This window comes from Oncorhynchus mykiss, chromosome 1 (assembly GCF_013265735.2).
Source record: "Oncorhynchus mykiss isolate Arlee chromosome 1, USDA_OmykA_1.1, whole genome shotgun sequence".
Lineage (NCBI taxonomy): Eukaryota > Metazoa > Chordata > Actinopteri > Salmoniformes > Salmonidae > Oncorhynchus > Oncorhynchus mykiss.
The window spans coordinates 55916845-55934063 of record NC_048565.1 but is presented as its reverse complement, the minus strand read 5'-3'; the positions used below and the strand labels follow the sequence as shown (position 1 = coordinate 55934063).

Genomic DNA, 17219 nt, shown 5'->3' with positions numbered 1-17219 from the left:
TAACCTCATTGAACACACCTGCTGTCTGCTGCTGCCTACACACCTAACACACTGAACAACATGTAATACAAACCTTACATCATTTATACAACGGGTGGGTCTAATCCTGAATACTGTTTGGTTAAAACAGCATTCCTGTAAAACAGTGTCTATCCACAAGTTACCGCAGGCATTTTAACATCATAGAACAAAGTAAATCGGCTAAATTTATCTGACTGCGCAATCCACTGTCTCATCAGCCCAGCCAAGCAATCTATAAACTTGATCTACACTATAAATAGCATTATCTCCCATTACTTTTAGACAAACATTTAGTTTTCAGCAGCGTAGATTTGTATAAACCTTGCTGTCTGTCTCTCCGACTTTGCAACATTATTTCAATATTCAAATTTGATCTCCAGCTGTCCCATAGTAATGAACGTGTCGGGACGAGACAGACAGGCAGGCAGCATTTCTCAACCAGTCGAAATCAGGAATCAGATAACATCATTTTTATGTATATACAGTATACAAAGAAATGTCAATTGAAAAAAGGTCAGATGAAACAAAGTGCACCTTTCCAGCTTTAGTTTGAAGTGATTGTGTTAGCTTTGTTGTCCTGACGAGTGAGCAAATGTTCTATGCCAGGTGAAATCACGCCTCATTAGCTCATTGTTATGGATGTATCCAAATAAATGTTTCTATAAAACAGCTTATGCAAATGCAGATACTGTTATATTGGCTGCACTTTTTGACGTGACTGTAAGTTAGCCGTAGTTGGCTAGCTAGCAAGCAAGGGATAAGAACGTTGTCAGACAGTATGGCAATGGAACATTTCAAAGTAACAACTGGGTCACGTCCATAGATACAGAACAAAAACACTGGGTCGCGTCTCTGTTAACTGAACCGATAGACCAGCCAGCCAGCTTGGGTACCAACCCTAGATTTGTTTTGGGACTATATCTTGTGGAAGGATGAAATATTATGAATAAATTCCTCAAAATAATTTTTTTAATGAAAATATGTCAATCATTATTTGAACATGTTGGTAACCTGTTGTATAAATATGATAATGCCCTCGAAGCCGGTGTTTGGAGGAGATATTGACACGACTTCGTCTCAGGCCTAACACCCCTGCCAATATATCCTCCAAACACGGGCTTCTCGAGCATTATCACTTAAGTAATAAACACCTAACACCATAATAGCCAACTACACCATAATGCACACCTAATGTCATCTTACACACATCTAACCAACTTAGAGTTCCATTATTATATTTTTTTACGACCCAACTGATTTCAAATCAAAATGCAAGTTATAGATCTGTCATTCTCATTGAAAGCAAGTCTTATAAGCGGTATATCCGTTCTATATGCAATATTTTTTTATTGGTTTGTTTTTTAATTCTTTGCTACGAAACGTTTTGCGACAGTATGGCCCACTGAACATGTCCAATAGAATTCAACTATGTTTATTTATTCCCACCCAGCACACCTATAAATGTGCTGCTAATATAGATTGTCGTTGAACAGATTGTGATTGGGGCGATCATAGAGAACACTCCTGCAGAGCGCGATGGACGTCTTCGACCTGGGGACGAGCTCATCTCCGTGGATAAAATGGTGGTTGCTGGGAAACCACACAGATACGTGATCGACCTGATGCACGCCGCTGCACACAATGGTCAGGTCAGCCTGAAGGTCCGGAGGAGAGTCCACTTCTTCAGTGAGTAGAATTCACTACAATGTATACACTAATTCACTAATCACTACTATACTACGTATACACTAATCACTACTGTAGTACACTATACACACACACTACACCAGTGGCGGTCAGTGCCATTCAAGATGAGGGAGGGCGATTTTTTTTCATGTGCATGGCCTTATTTCTATTACAGCATATTGGATGACTGTCATTCATATTCCATTACACAGTTTAATGTAACAGTGATAGGTTTAGGTATGATACTCAAATTTTCTCCATACCCATTGTGATGTTGCTACAACTTAGCCTCTGAATTAAAGTTTACAATGAAGGTGCACACAGCTCAAGACAAAAATTTGAGCTGACAGTGACACATTCAATACCGCCTTGCACACTCTTGCCTGCATCGAGCTGATATTGGGTGTAATCATTAGTCCAACAGTTGCAAAAGAGTTTCTATTGCACAAATTCAGGTATGTTCATCTTCGTTTTGTTCCATTTGTTTCCATTTAAGATTTTTTTCAACAGAATTGGCGGAATTAATACACCCCTGATCATGTGCAAACACAATTCACTTTCATAGCTTCCACGCTTTATTCCTTCTCGCATCTATGTGCTCTCCTCCTCTCACCTTGTCCATTCACTAGTGGACTTCAATGCACAAACACATCAGGCAAAAAAACTTTCCAAGCCAAATCATATGACAACCATTACACATTACACTACATCGTTGTCACCATATTAGCTAAAATAACGTGATAGTCAACATATCTAATATAACTTAACGCCTCATTAAAGCTGATACAATCATGCAGTAACGGCAATAAATTAGTAAAAGCTTACCTTGACTTGGAAGAGTTCCAGTGTTGTGTTGGATAGTGTTTGAGTATGCTAAACTAGCTAGCTGCATTTGCTAGCTAAGTAAGTGAAACTGAAAGTGAAAAGTGACTCTCTCTCTCTTGCTTCTCCTTCATTTTGGAAGAAATTAATTTGTTCAAAACTTTTCAACTATTGTTTTTCCTCTCACTTTCAGTCAACTACTCACCACATTTATGCACTGCAGTCCTAGCTAGCTGTAGCTTATGTTTTCAGTACTAGATTCATTCTCTGATCCTTTGATTTGGGTGGACAACTTGTCAGTTCATGCTGCAAGAGCTCTGATAGTTTGAAGGACAACTTCCCCACTTACTGTGTAAGTCTATGGGAGGGGGTAAGAACCATGAGCCTCCTGGCACCCAGAGGAGGACGGAAGCGAGCTGTCCTCCAGCTACACCATAGTGCTACCCTACAGAGTGCTGTTGAGGCTACTGTAGACCTTCATTGCAAAAAAGTGTTTTAATAAATGTTTTTTTGACGTGATTATATTTATTATAGTTTTATCTAAAAAGTGTAAATGTTTTATGATTTTTATTCTTATGAAATTCACTGAGGAGGATGGTCCTCCCCTTCCTCCTCTACACTATATACATTATATAATGGCCAGATCAGGCTGACGGTCAGGAGGAGAGTCCACTTCCCGGGTGAGAAGGGTAAGTAGCATAGAGGGGGTAGAAAGTCACCTTCAACATCTCTCTCTCGATTTCTGCTGCCCTCTGTAGGTGAGGTGTTAGGGGTGAACGGCCGTAGCCCTGGCTACGTGTCCACGCAGCACAATTCCCCGCTCAGCGACGTCGCCTCAGCTTCCTGTCCCGTAACCCCCGGCAATGTCCCGCCACCATGCACCACCTCCCCTCTGGAGGGCACCGTCCCCCTGCATACTAGTGATGTCATCATCCACCGCAAAGAGAACGAGGGCTTCGGCTTTGTCATCATCAGCTCGCTGAACCGACCGGAGAACACAGCTGTCATCAGTGAGTTACACGATGTCTCTCAAGTGCCATAGGAATGTAATCACCAGAGTAAAACTACTAAAGTAACTCTATTTCTGTCTTTCGCTATGGGTTATTCTGGAATAGAACAGGATGGGTGCGTAGACCATTTGGGATTTTCTGTTAATTGATAGTTACACAACACCACTCCATGTGTTTTAAAGTTAGCCAAGAGGGGAGATAAGCCTTTTGCCATGATGTTAGAACACTTGTAATAACTCCGAAAACATTACACTTCTACAACTACCCCTCCCTCTTGGCCAGTCCTTTCCCTTCGATGTTGGCAGATCTGTGAGGTAGAAGCAATTTGGCGGAAGCTTTAGCACTACACTGTGGTAAATACATACCGTACTTATCCAAACCCTTCAGACAAGCTAACATCGAGGGGTTATGGCCAAAGGGTAGGGCAGGGTTGCCCAAACTCGGTCCTGGGGACTGTGCCTCGAGGAGGCATTCTCCTATTTCCATTTATTTTTTTTACTATCTGTGATAAACACGCCCCTCTCAAAGTACTGGGTAAGAGGTTGAGACAATCCCTGGTTTACAGTGGAATTATCTGATTTGACCCTAACATCTCAAATGAGGCTGTGAATGAAACTTCTGAATGCCGGCCTATGGTTAATCTATAGAATTTTATCGAAATTGAGCATTCAGAAGTTGTAAAGGCACTCAAATCTATTGACCTTAAGAAAACGGCTGGCCCGGATAAATTGAACACATTTCTTTTAAGTGGTGCAGAGATCATTGCTACCATCCTTCTCTACCACTCTCACTCATACTGTATTGGCGAGTAATACAATTCCAAAAGTCTGGAAAGCAGCCTACACCTTTTTACATAAGGGTGGAGATCCATCCCAGATGGATAACTATCATCCCATATCTAAACTGTCTGCACTGGCAAAAATGTGGGAAAACCTGGTGAACTCAGTTGAAAGACTTTCTTTATGATAACTCAATTTTATCTAAATTCCTGTGGTAACTAAGGCTGTAGGTGATATTCTAGATGTTCAGGACAAGAAACATTGTGTTTTGTTGTGGGAATTCAAATCATGTAAGGGAGAAGAGACTTTCAATTTCTTCAAACAATCAACCTTTAATATTGATTAATTATTGCAATAATGGAGCTACGGTAGTCGTTGACCCACCCGTAGGTGATTGTTCTGAGCCTGAATAATATACAAACGCAATGTAGTTATGTAGAAACACAAAAACTGCTTAGTCATGGTTATTTTCACCACTCCCCAGCAGATAGGGGCATCATAAGATACCTTGCTTTCTTCTTGTGGCTATTTTTTCGGATCAAATCAAAATCAAATGAAATGTATTTATATAGCCCTTCGTACATCAGCTGATATCTCAAAGTGCTGTACAGAAACCCAGCCTAAAACCCCAAACAGCAAGCAATGCAGGTGTTGAAGCACGTTGGCTAGGAAAAACTCCCTAGAAAGGCCAAAACCTAGGAAGAAACCTAGAGAGGAACCAGGCTATGAAGGGCTGCCAGTCCTCTTCTGGATGTGCCGGGTGGAGATTATAACAGAACATGGCCAAGATGTTCAAATGTTCATAAATGATCAGCGTGGTCAAATAATAAGTTAGCCTCTGTTCTCTTCATATCTCAACACAACTGTGCCCTTGAAGATAGTAAAAGAATAGGATGGACTGAAGAACTGTGGTCACTCTGAGGCTCTTTGTTTTATGCTGTGTGACCAAGTTACTCAGAAGCAAAGATGATTGGAAACAAGAACAGGTTGTTCTGTCCCTCAAGTTCTCTCTATGCCGTAGTCGCCATGAATGTCCTTGACTACACGCCTGGACCAGCAGCGGGGAGTGAACATGGAAGAGAGGAACCACCCTTTCTCAGAAGCACAGCATTGTTAGAATGATAATGTCTCACACTAGTTCGTATATTTATTAACTATTAATTTTAAACCAATCAGGTAAATAGGTAATTTTTATCTCACATTTTCACTTTTTATTAACTTATCAATGGCCTTCGACACTGTTGACCATGCCCTGCTGTTGTATAGACAAATATAAAATATAAATATATATATTTTAAGTGTTGATGCATTGGATTGGTTACAAAACTACCTTTCTGACAGAACTCAAGTGTTTGGCACCGGAGGGTATGACATCTTAGTTTCGAAGGCTTACAAAAGGAGTTCCCCATGGCTCTATTTTAGGTCTGATCCTTCTTACACTGTATATTAATGATATAGGGAAGACTGTTGACTCTGCAAATCTGTATGCTGATGACACAATTATTTATTCTAGCGCATCTAATATTGAGAAGGCTTTTCAGGAAGCTGATCAGATTTTCAATTTTAAAGTTGTGCTTAGTGCAAGGAAAACAATATACGGTTTTCTCTTCTCTGAATGTAGACAGATGGAGTCACAGGCAGATTTTAACTCTAAAAGGCTAGCAAATTGATTGGGTCATCTACTAAAAATATCTTGGGATTTGGTTAGAGGAAAATCTGAATTTTAAACCGCACATTGACCAAGAAACTGAAATTGGTTTTTATTTTAGGAACAAAGCACTTTTTATCGGTTCTGGATTATGGTGATGTTAGCAAGTACGTTAAAAACTCTGGACATGGTGTATTACTATATCACTCACCAAATACTGATTTTTATGCCATTGCAAAATGTACCTCTCTCTCCACCAGGAGGCTAAGCACTGGTACACTTTTGTGTACAAGGCATTGAAAAGGCGACTTTGTATCTCTGTTCCTTAATGCGTCAGCATGCATCAGTTCTACTGGCGCCTAGCTGAACTCAGCTAGCCGAACCAAACGAGTGTGCTCGCATACTCCCTTAAAAGACCTTCGCTTGAAACATGAGAAAAAAGTGGCAATAGTACTTTTTGTCCTTTTTGAGATGTCGTAGCCAGTATACACTTCCTCAAAATAGTCCAAATTAATCTAAGATCACTCAAGGAGTCTGTCATTAAATTTAGTTTCGCAATTTTACATCTAACTAAGATGTTAGGTGCAGTATTTCTCAATGGAAAAAAATTGTGAAAATGAGTCGTCATGTTGAATGACAACAAATACTTTATTGAGGAATCACAGACGAAGAGGCTTGCCTCCAGATTTTTGGGGGGTGTTTTTTAACCCTCGCTGAAGTTGAAAACAAGTAAAAATGTCACAAAATGTCGTCATAATATATGCACAAACTATACCAAACTATTTTGGCTGGGAAGCATGCGGGACCCTTTACTGACCAGATCAGTCACCCAATACAGTCTTTGTTCACAGTCACTGCTGTCCTTGTCTGTTCCTAAGGTTAGAACTGAGATGGGAAAACAATATTTTTCCCATAATACCCCTACATCCTGGAACATGCTTCAAAATATATTAAAGTTAGGGGAGTTACTGTCCTTGCCTGTTTTTAAGACTCTGATCGATGACTGTTTTTGACAGCTGCAGTTGTTTTTCATCTTCAAATGTATCTGTAACTTGTGACACTTTTGTATTTTATAAAATGACGCTGGAGGTTATGACTGCCGCTTTAAAGTCTCCTAAACAACTAATTTTGTACATAATGTTGTTGCTACCATCTCTTATGACCGAAAAGAGCTTCTGGATATCAGAACAGCGATTACTCACCTCGAACTGGCTGAAAATGTTTCTTTAATGAGGATGACCCAAAGGATATACTGCTTTGTCAAGGCCCAAATCCCCATAATCAGCATTAAGAAAAGACAGAGGAAAAGGGGGAGGATGGCGGGGTGCCTTTTAGGAATTCGCAAACGAGTAGGTAAACCACCACTTCCCTCCGTATTATTGGCCAACCTGCAATCATTGGAAAACAAACTACAATTAAGACTATCCTACCAACTGGACATTAAAAACTGTAATCTTATGTTTCACTGAGATGTTGCTGAACGACAACACATACAATAATACGACGAGGGGCAGGGCTGTGTCTGTTTGTCAATAACTGCTGGTGCGTGATGTCTAATATTAAAGAAGTCTCAAGGTTTTGCTTGCCTGACCACCTTTACTCCACAAACAAAGACGCATACAAAGCTCTCCCTCGCCCTCCATTTGGCACATCTGACAATAATTATATTCTCCTGATTTATAAGCAAAAACTAATGCAGGAAGTATCAGTGACTCGCTCAATACGGAGGTGGTCAGATGACGCAGATGCTACGCTACAGGACTGTTTTGCTAGCACAGACTGGAAAATGTTCCGGGATTCATCCAATGGCATTGAGGAGTATACCACCTCATTCAACGGCTTCATCAATAAGTGCATCGACGACATTGTCCCCACAGTGACCGTGCGTACATTTCCCAACCATCAGCCATGGACTACAGGCAACATCCGCACCAAGCTAAAGGATAGAGCTGCCGATTTCAAGGAGCGGGACACTAATCAAGCCCTGCCACATCCAATGAGTGTCAGAGCCAGTGTAGTAGGATTCAATCTTAGTCCTGTATTGATGCTTTGCCTGCTTGATGGTTCGTCTGAGGGCATAGCAGGGCATAGCAGGATACATACCTCAGCTTATAAGAAATCCTGCTATGCCCTCAAACGAACCATCAAGCAGGCAAAGCATCAATGCAGGACTAAGATTGAATCCTACTACACTGGCTCTGACACTCGTCGGATGTGGCAGGGCTTGAAAAATATTACGGACTACAAAGGGAAACCCAGCCGTGAGCTTCCCAGTGACACGAGCCTACCAGATGAGCTAAATGTATTTTATGCTCGCTTCGAGGCAAACCCCATTGAAGAATACATGAGAACACCAGCTTTTGCAGGGGACGTTGTGATGACGCTCTCCGTAGTCAATGTGAGCAAGACCTTTAAACAGGTCAACATCCACAAAGCCGCGGGGCCAGACCGATTTACCAGGACGTGTACTCAACGCATGCGCGGACCAACTGGCAAGTGTCTTCACAAACATTTTCATCCTCATTTTAACCTCTCCCTGACCAAGTCTGTAATACCTACATATTTCAAATAGTCCCTGTGCCCAAGAAAGCAAAGCGAAGGTAACCTGCCTAAATGATTACCACCCTGTAACACTTGCGTCGGTAGCCATGAAGTACTTTGAAAGGCTGGTCATGACTCACATCAACAGCATCATGCCAGATCCACTCCTATTTGCATGCCGCCAACCGATCCACAGATGACGCAATCTCAATCACACTCCACACTACCCTTTCCCACCTGGACTTCCTAACGTGTGAGAATGCTGTTCATCGACTACAGCTCAGCTTTCAACACCATTGTGCTCACAAAGCTTATCACTAAGCTAAGGACCCTGGGACTAAACACCTCCCTCTGCAACTGGATCATGGACTTCCTGATGTGCCGCCCCCAGGTGGTAAGGGTAGGCAACAACACATCTGCCACGTTGATCCTCAACACTGGAGCCCCTTAGTGCATTCTTCGTCCCCTCCTGTACTCCCTGTTCACCCACGACTGCGTAGCCCGACTCCAACACCATCATTAAATTTGCTGACAACACAACAGTGGTTGGCCTGATCACCGACAACGATGAGACAGCCTGCAATGTGGTGCCAGGACAACAACTTCTCCCTTGATGTGAGCAAGACAAAGTAGCCGATCATGGACTAAAGAAAAAGGAGGGCCGAAGTGCTCCCCATCACTGTCCATTTGATCTGGAAGAAAAAGTTTCCTCTGAAGAGAAGGCATTTAAATACATTATCAGGAAGCACTGGTACATTACTGATACTGACCCACAATTGAAATCCATTTTTAAATATCCCCCACGTATGTTTTTTAAAAGACACCCAAATCTGAGTGATATTGTGGTTAAATCTGATTACCCACCAGAGAAAAGTGTTAGGTTCTAATTTTTCAGAGTGAATAACTCACGGACACTAGAGAAGCTTAACCAAGTTGAACACAGCTGTGTTCAGACGAAGACATGTTTCCACCACTACAGGTGTGTATATATAATATACTCCTCTTTGGGCATTCCTCCTTCCCTCTAATCCTTACATTTTATGATTTGACAGGAAGAGGGTATTAGGATAGTGAACCATAATTTCTCCCTTCAGGGGATCTGACTTCAACCCCTCCTTCACCGAATCCATAGATGTCCATCTGCTTCCCCTATAGCAATTCTGTGACTTCCTCCTGTCCACCCAACACATTCCAAAGCCATCTCTCTTTCTACAGAGAACCATTAACATCTGACATAAACAACAGTCTCTTCCACTCCTTTATATACTATGCTTATGCGTATAACAATGTTCAACGTTTACCCTGAATCCAATAAAAGGGAAACTTTGTTGGACAAGGTTCCAGAGGGCAATTACAACTGTGGCCAATGTGCTCAATGCAGCTTTACGTACAAATGCAACTCATTTATCCACCCCCGCAAAGGACAAAGATTTAAGATCAAGGGCTTGATTACCTGCATGTCCATCAATGTTATTTACATGTTGAAATGTCCCTGTGGTCTGTTTTACAAAGGGAAATCTGTAGAAGCCTTAAGACTCGAATCAATGAGCACTGCAGCAATATACGGACAGGTGAGACGACAATATGGTTACTGCTCATTTTGTACAAGCTGGACATCCTATTTACTCTCTGAGATACATTGAAATAGAAATGGTCAAGATGTCACGCAGGGGAGGGGACATTGAGAGGAAACCTCTTCAAAGGAAATATTTTTGGATCCACAGGCTCAACATCCTTAATTGGCCTTAATTTTGACTTGAATCTGTTTTTATTGTTTTTTTCATCCTAATTGAATATTGTATGTGAATTACTGTGTATGATCATTCCCTGTGTATGATCATATATTTTGATACATTGAATGTTAGTATTGTCAAACTGTTATACATGTTATACCTCCTGTTACAGGAAGTGATGTCACTGAGTACTGCCCTTATATATAGGACCTTCCACCCCCACCTGGGATATGGATGCCTGATGAAGACCTAAGGGTCGAAACATTGTTGTTAATAAATATCACCACTTCAAATGATCAACTCATCATCAAGCTTTGATTATTTGAATTCGCTGTGTAGTGCCTAGGGCAAAAAACCAAAATGTGCATCCCTTGGGATCCCCAGGACCGAGTTTGGGAAACCCTGGGGTAGCGATAGGGAGTGATTCGAGACCAACAGACGTTAAAATGTTTATTCTGTAATATGCTCCCACAGTGGTTTGTTGAGAAACACGCAAGACAACATTTCAGTCCCACTGGGATGTTCTTCAACTACCCAGTGGGATCAAAACATTCTTGTTTGTGTGTGCATCTCAATAAACCACCAGGGGGCAGATTTGCGGGCAATACTTTCAGTTACAATTTATTTTCTGTCCAGCACTTGACAAGTTTATGCACATTTGCCAAAACATTGATTCTACTCCCCGTACTAGCTGTGCCCCACAAGATTGGGCGTATCATTGAGGGCAGCCCAGCGGATCGCTTTGGCTGCCTGAAGGTTGGCGACCGGATCCTGGCCGTCAACGGGCAGTCCATCATCAGCATGCCCCACGCCGACATCGTCAAGCTCATCAAAGACGCCGGACTCATCGTCACCCTGCACATCATACCGGAGGAAGGTGAGTCAGAGAAAATTAGAGAGAGCGTAGGGAGGGAGAGAAGGAGAGAGGGAGAGAGAGCAGAGAATAGGGAGGGAGGGAGTCAGAGGATATGAGAGAGAGAGGAGAGAAGAGGGATGGCGTGAGGGAGGGAGGGATAGAGAGAGAGGGAGAGTAGCAGTGAGTGGAAGAGATATCTAAAGAAAGAGTGAGTACTCACATGGAATGACCAGAAATTGCTGTCTCTAGATGGTCCAGACTACAGTATGCCTCTGGCTTATTATCATTATGCTGACCCCTACTTCTCTTGAGTAGGTTAAGCTGGACTCGCTATTCAAATTATACATTATTCAACAGACTCGAGCATTTATACATTTTGATAAAATAATTGCATTTTGCTCCTGTAACAACAAAAGAAAGAACCAATTACGTGTGCAAAGCTGTCATCAAGGCAAATCAAATCAAATCAAATTTTATTTGTCACATACACATGGTTAGCAGATGTTAATGCAAGTATAGCGAAATGCTTTTGCTTCTAGTTCCGACAATGCAGTAATAACCAACGAGTAATCTAACCTAACAATTTCACAACAGCTACCTTATACACACAAGTATAAAGGGATGAAGAATATGTACATAAAGATATATGAATGAGTGATGCTACAGATCGGCATAGGCAAGATGCAGTAGATGGTATCGAGCACAGTATATACATATGAGATGAGTAATGTAGGGTATGTAAACATTATATTAACTTGTTATGGCTGCAATCCCAATACCGGGATCGATATGACAACTACCAGTGAAAATAGAGGGCGCCAAATTCAAACCACAGAAATCTCATCATTACAATTCCTAAAACATACATGTGTTTTATATCACTTTAAAGGTAATCTTGTTGTTAATCCCACCAAAGTGTCCGATTACAAATAGGCTTTTCAGTGAAAGCACTACAAACAATTATGTTAGGTCTCCACCAAACCACAATAAGCACAGCCATTTTCCAGCGAAATATAGCATTCACAAAAAGCAGAAATAAAGATAAAATGAATCACTAACCTTGAATTATCTCCATCAGATGACACTCATAGGACTTCGTGTTACACAATACATGCATGTTTTGTTTGATAAAGTTCATATTTATATAAAAAAAATCTGAGTTTACATTGGCTATTTAGATTCACTAGTTCCAAAAACATCTAGTGATTTTGCATAGCCACATCGTTTCAACAGAAATACTTGTCATACTTGTAGATGATAATACAAGTTATACACATGGAATTATAGATATACCTCTCCTTAATGCAACCGCTGTGTCAGATTTCAAAAAAAGTTTATGGAAAAAGCAACATATGCAATAATCTGAGACGGCGCTCAGAACAGAAGACAAATTAGCCGCCATGTTGGAGTCAACAGAAACCAGAAAATACATGATAAATGTTTCCTTACCTTTGATGAACTTCATCAGAATGCAGTTCTAGGAATCCCAGGTCCACAATAAATGCTTGATTTGTTCGAAAATGTCCGTTAATTATGTCTAATTAGCTTACTTTGGTTAGCGCGTTTGGTAAACAATTCCAAAGTCACAGTGCGTCCACTATAACGTAACAAAATGTCCAAATGTTCCGTAACAGTCAGTAGAAACATGTCAAATGATGTACTGAATCAATCTTTAGAATGTTGTTTACATATATCTTGAATAACATTCCAACCGGAGAATTAGAATGATTTCAAATGAGCGGTGGAACGCAGGTGCTTCCCCTGTGAACGTGCATAGTGAATGCATGGTCAACTCGTTTCCTGTATCATTCGACCCCCCTTCACATTAGTCATCAGACAAAGTTCTATTGACATCTAGTGGAAGGCGTAGGAAGTGAAAACTCATCCATATCTCGCTGTAATTTCAATGAGAGCTTGGTTGAAGATCTGCCACCCCCAGAAAAAAAACAGGAAGTGGAATTTCTCAGGTTTTTGCCTGCTATATGAGTTCTGTTATACTCATAGACATAATTCAAACAGTTTTAGAAACTTCAGAGTGTTTTCTATCCAATACTAATAATAATATGCATATATTAGCGACTGAGGAGCTGGCCGTTTACAATGGGCACCTTTTCATCCAAGCTACTCAATATTGCCCCTGCAGCCATAAAACGTTTTAAGTGGCTTTGTTTAAAGTGGCTATTTGTTTAAATTTTTCCTTTATTTAACTAGGCAAGTCAGTTAAGAACAAATTCTTATTTTCAATGACGGCCTAGGAACAGTGCCTGTTCAGGGGCAGAACGACAGATTTGTACCTTGTCAACACTCTAACAACTAGGCTACCCTGCCGCCCCTAGTGATACATGTATTACATAAAGATTGGAGGGCAGGTAGTTTGCCCCCGGTGATGCGTTGTGCAGACCTCACTACCTTCTGGAGAGCCTTACAGTTTTGGGCAGAGCCCACCGCCGTACCAGGCGGTGATACAGCCCAACAGGATGCTCTCGATTGTGCATCTGTAAAAGTTTGTGAGTGCTTTTGGTTTCAAGCCAAATTTCTTCAGCCTCCTGAGGTTCACCACACTGTCTGTGTGGGTGGCCCAATTCAGTTTGTCCGTAATGTGTACGCCGAGGAACTTAACTTTCTACCCTCCACTACTGTCCCGTCGATGTGGATAGGGGGTGCTCCCTCTGCTGTTTCCTGAAGTCCACGATCATCTCTTTTGAGAGATGAGTGTGAGATTATTTTCCTGACACCACACTCCGAGGGCCCTCACCACCTCCCTGTAGGCTGTCTCGTCGTTGTTGGTAATCAAGCCTACCACTGTAGTGTCATCTGCAAACTTGATGATTGAGTTGGAGGCGTGCATGGCCAAGCAGTCGTGGGTGGACAGGGAGTACAGGAGAGGGCTCAGAACGCACCCTTGTGGGGCCCCAGTGTTGAGGATCAGCGGGGTGGAGATGTTGTTACCTACCCACACCACCTGGGGGCGGCCCGTCAGGAAGTCCAGTACCCAGTTGCACAGGGCGGGGTCGAGACCCAGGGTCTCGAGCTTGATGACGAGTTTGGAGGGTACTATGGTGTTAAATGCTGAGCTGTAGTCGATGAACGGCATTCTCACATAGGTATTCCTCTTGTCCAGATGGGTTAGGGCAGTGTGCAGTGTGGTTGTGATTGCATCGTCTATGGACCTATTGGGGCGGTAAGCAAATTGGAGTGGGTCTAGGGTGGAGGTGATATGGTCCTTGACTTGTCTCTCAAAGCACTTCATGATGACGGAAGTGAGTGCTACGGGGCGGTAGTCATTTAGCTCAGTTACCTTAGCTTTCTTGGGAAAAGGAACAATGGTAGCTCTCTTGAAGCATGTGGGAACAGCAGACTGGGATAAGGTTTGATTAAATATGTCCGTAAACACACCAGCCAGCTGGTCTGCCCATGCTCTGTGGACACGGCTGGGTATGCCATCTGGGCCTGCAGCCTTGCGAGGGTTAACACGTTTAAATGTTTTGCTCATGTCGGCTGCAGTGAAGGAGAGTCCGAATGGTTTTGGTAGCGGGTCGTGTCAGTGGCACTGGGTAAGGTGACCGGAAGTGAGTAAAGATGTTGTTTAGTCAATCTGGGAGCAAGACATCCTGGTCCGCGACGGGGCTGGTTTTCTTTTTGTAATCCGTGATTGACTGTAGACTCTGCAACATACCTCTCGTGTCTGAGCCGTTGAATTGCGACTCTACTTTGTCTCTATACTGACGCTTAGCTTGTTTGATTGCCTTGCGGAGGGAATAACTACACTGTTTGTATTTGGTCATGTTTCCGGTCACCTTGCCCTGGTTAAAAGCAGTGGTTCGCACTTTCAGTTTCGCGCGAATGCTACCATCAATCCACGGTGTCTGGTTGGGGAATGTTTTAATAGGTGCTGTGGGTACGACATCGCCAATGCACTTGCTAATGAACTCGCTCACCGAATCAGCGTATTCGTCAATGTTGTTGTTTGACGCAATGCGGAACATATCCCAATCCACGTGGTCGAAGCAATCTTGAAGCGTGGAATCAGATTGGTCGGACCAGCGTTGAACAGACCTGAGCGCGGGAGCTCCTGTTTTAGTTTCTGTCTATAGGCTGGAAGCAACCAAATGGAGTTGTGGTCAGCCCCTTTTACGGCGTTGTTCTATTGGTTCGCTTGCTGGGATCCGATCCATTGTCTCGGGTGGTGGGCAAAACACAGGATCCGCTTCGGGAAAGTCTAATTCCTGGTCATAATGATGGTGAGTTGACTTTGCTCTTATATCCAGTAGTTCCTCCCGACTGTATGTAATAAAACCTAAGATTACCTGGGGTACCAGTGTAATAAATAACACGTAAAAAAACGAAATACTGCCTAGTTTCCAAGGAACGCGAAGTGAGGCGACAATCTATGTCGGGGCCGGTAGTAACAGTGGTGGCTATTTGAAGAATCTCAAATATAACAAATATTTTCATTTGTTTAACACTTTTTTGGTTACTACATGTTTCCATATGTGTTATTTCATAGTATTGATGTCTTCTGTATTATTCTACATGTAACATCTGTTTCCAACACACACCCTCAAACGCATAGATCCCCTGAACGCAGCTCACTCTCCAGATCCCAATCACCTGAATTCTGATCACTTGTTCACACCTGTATGTAATTTACACACTATTTAGTTCAGTTCTTTGTTTGTTTTGATACATGTTCTATTCGGAGCTCTGTTTATTTCCATATTAGTCCTCGAGTGTATCGTAGTTTTTGGCCATCCTCACTAACGAGGCCTTTTTGCCAGTACTTTTGCCTATCAGATTCCCTGTCATCACTCTTGCTTGCTCTCCCAGACTACGTTATTAGACTTTTCCCTGCCTGTACTGTTACCTTTTTGGAGTCGCTGTGTATGACCTTCTGCCTGTGCCTGGAACAGGCTACCTGCCTCCTCCTGTGGTCCTTTACCGATAAACTTCTGCTGCGTCCTGCGCTTGAAACCAGCACTGTTTCCCATCATACTCATTATACTACAATGTAGAAAGTAGTAAAAAATAAAACCCTTGACTAAGTAGGTGTGTCCAAACTTTTGACTGGCACTGTATATAATCCTTGAACAGGATCATCTATTTTGGATGCAAGTTGAATGGAAGTGGAGAGAGTGCTCGTGTATGCACTGATTTAATGCAAAGATACGCAAGTTAGTAGCTGTTTAAAATTGCTGCAGCTACAATTAAAGAATCTTCTTTACAATAAAACAAATACAGTGACCCCAAAAGCCAGATGGAGATGTGTAAATTAGTACACTCGTAGAAAAAAGGGTTCCAAAAGGGTTCTGTGGCTGTCCTCATTGAAGAACCCTTTTACGTTCCAGACATAACTATTTTCAGTTCCATGTAGAACCCTCTGTGGAAAGGGTTCTACCTGGAACCAAAAGGGTTATACCTGGAAGCAAAATGGGTTCTTCAAAGGGTTCTTCTATGGGGAAAGCAAAATAACCCCTTTTGGTTGTAGATAGCAGCCTTTTTTTCTAATAGTGCAGTATAGGCTATACTGCAGCAAATGTAGGCCTACCCGTCACAAGAAAAAGACGTTACCTAAATGAGATGAACTGCGCTCTTACTGAGATGAGCTATCTGTCCCCACCCTGAGCATTGATGATAGATCATGTAGATAGCAGAGAGAAGCCAGATTTACACATCACGCTGTTCATATACAGTGCATTCGGAAAAGTATTCAGACCCCTTGACATTTTTTACATTGTGTTACGTTACAGCCTTTTTCTAAAATGGATTAAATCGCCTCATCAATCGCCTCATCAATTAAATTCCCTCATCAATTTACATACAATACCCCTTAATGACAAAGCAAAACACATTTTTACATTTTTTTTTAACATTGAAAACACATTCAGGTAAGAATTCAGACCCTTTATTCAGAACTTTGTTGAAGCACCTTTGGCAGTCATTACAGTCTCAAGTCTTCTTGGGTATGACGCTACAAGCCTGGCACACCTGTATTTGGGGGGTTTCTCCCATTCTTCTCTGAAGTTCCTCTCAAGCTCTGTCAGGTTAGATGGGGAACATCGCTGAACAGCTATTTTAGACGTTTGATCAGGTTCAAGTCTGGGCTCTGGCTGGGCAACTCAAGGA

The 17219-nt window shown here is 42.1% G+C and overlaps 1 protein-coding gene across 4 annotated transcripts in view; it reads left to right on the top strand.

Annotated features, from left to right (window-relative positions):
- LOC110525190 (membrane-associated guanylate kinase, WW and PDZ domain-containing protein 2) overlaps positions 1–17219 on the top strand; it is a 245508-nt gene that overhangs the window by 213341 nt on the left and 14948 nt on the right. For all 4 annotated transcript variants that reach the window (XM_036980672.1, XM_021605194.2, XM_021605162.2 and 1 more), the window contains 3 exons: positions 1515–1707; positions 3288–3539; positions 10932–11117. In XM_036980672.1, the coding sequence (XP_036836567.1) occupies positions 1515–1707; positions 3288–3539; positions 10932–11117 (631 nt within the window). The remainder of the gene's footprint in view (positions 1–1514; positions 1708–3287; positions 3540–10931; positions 11118–17219) is intronic.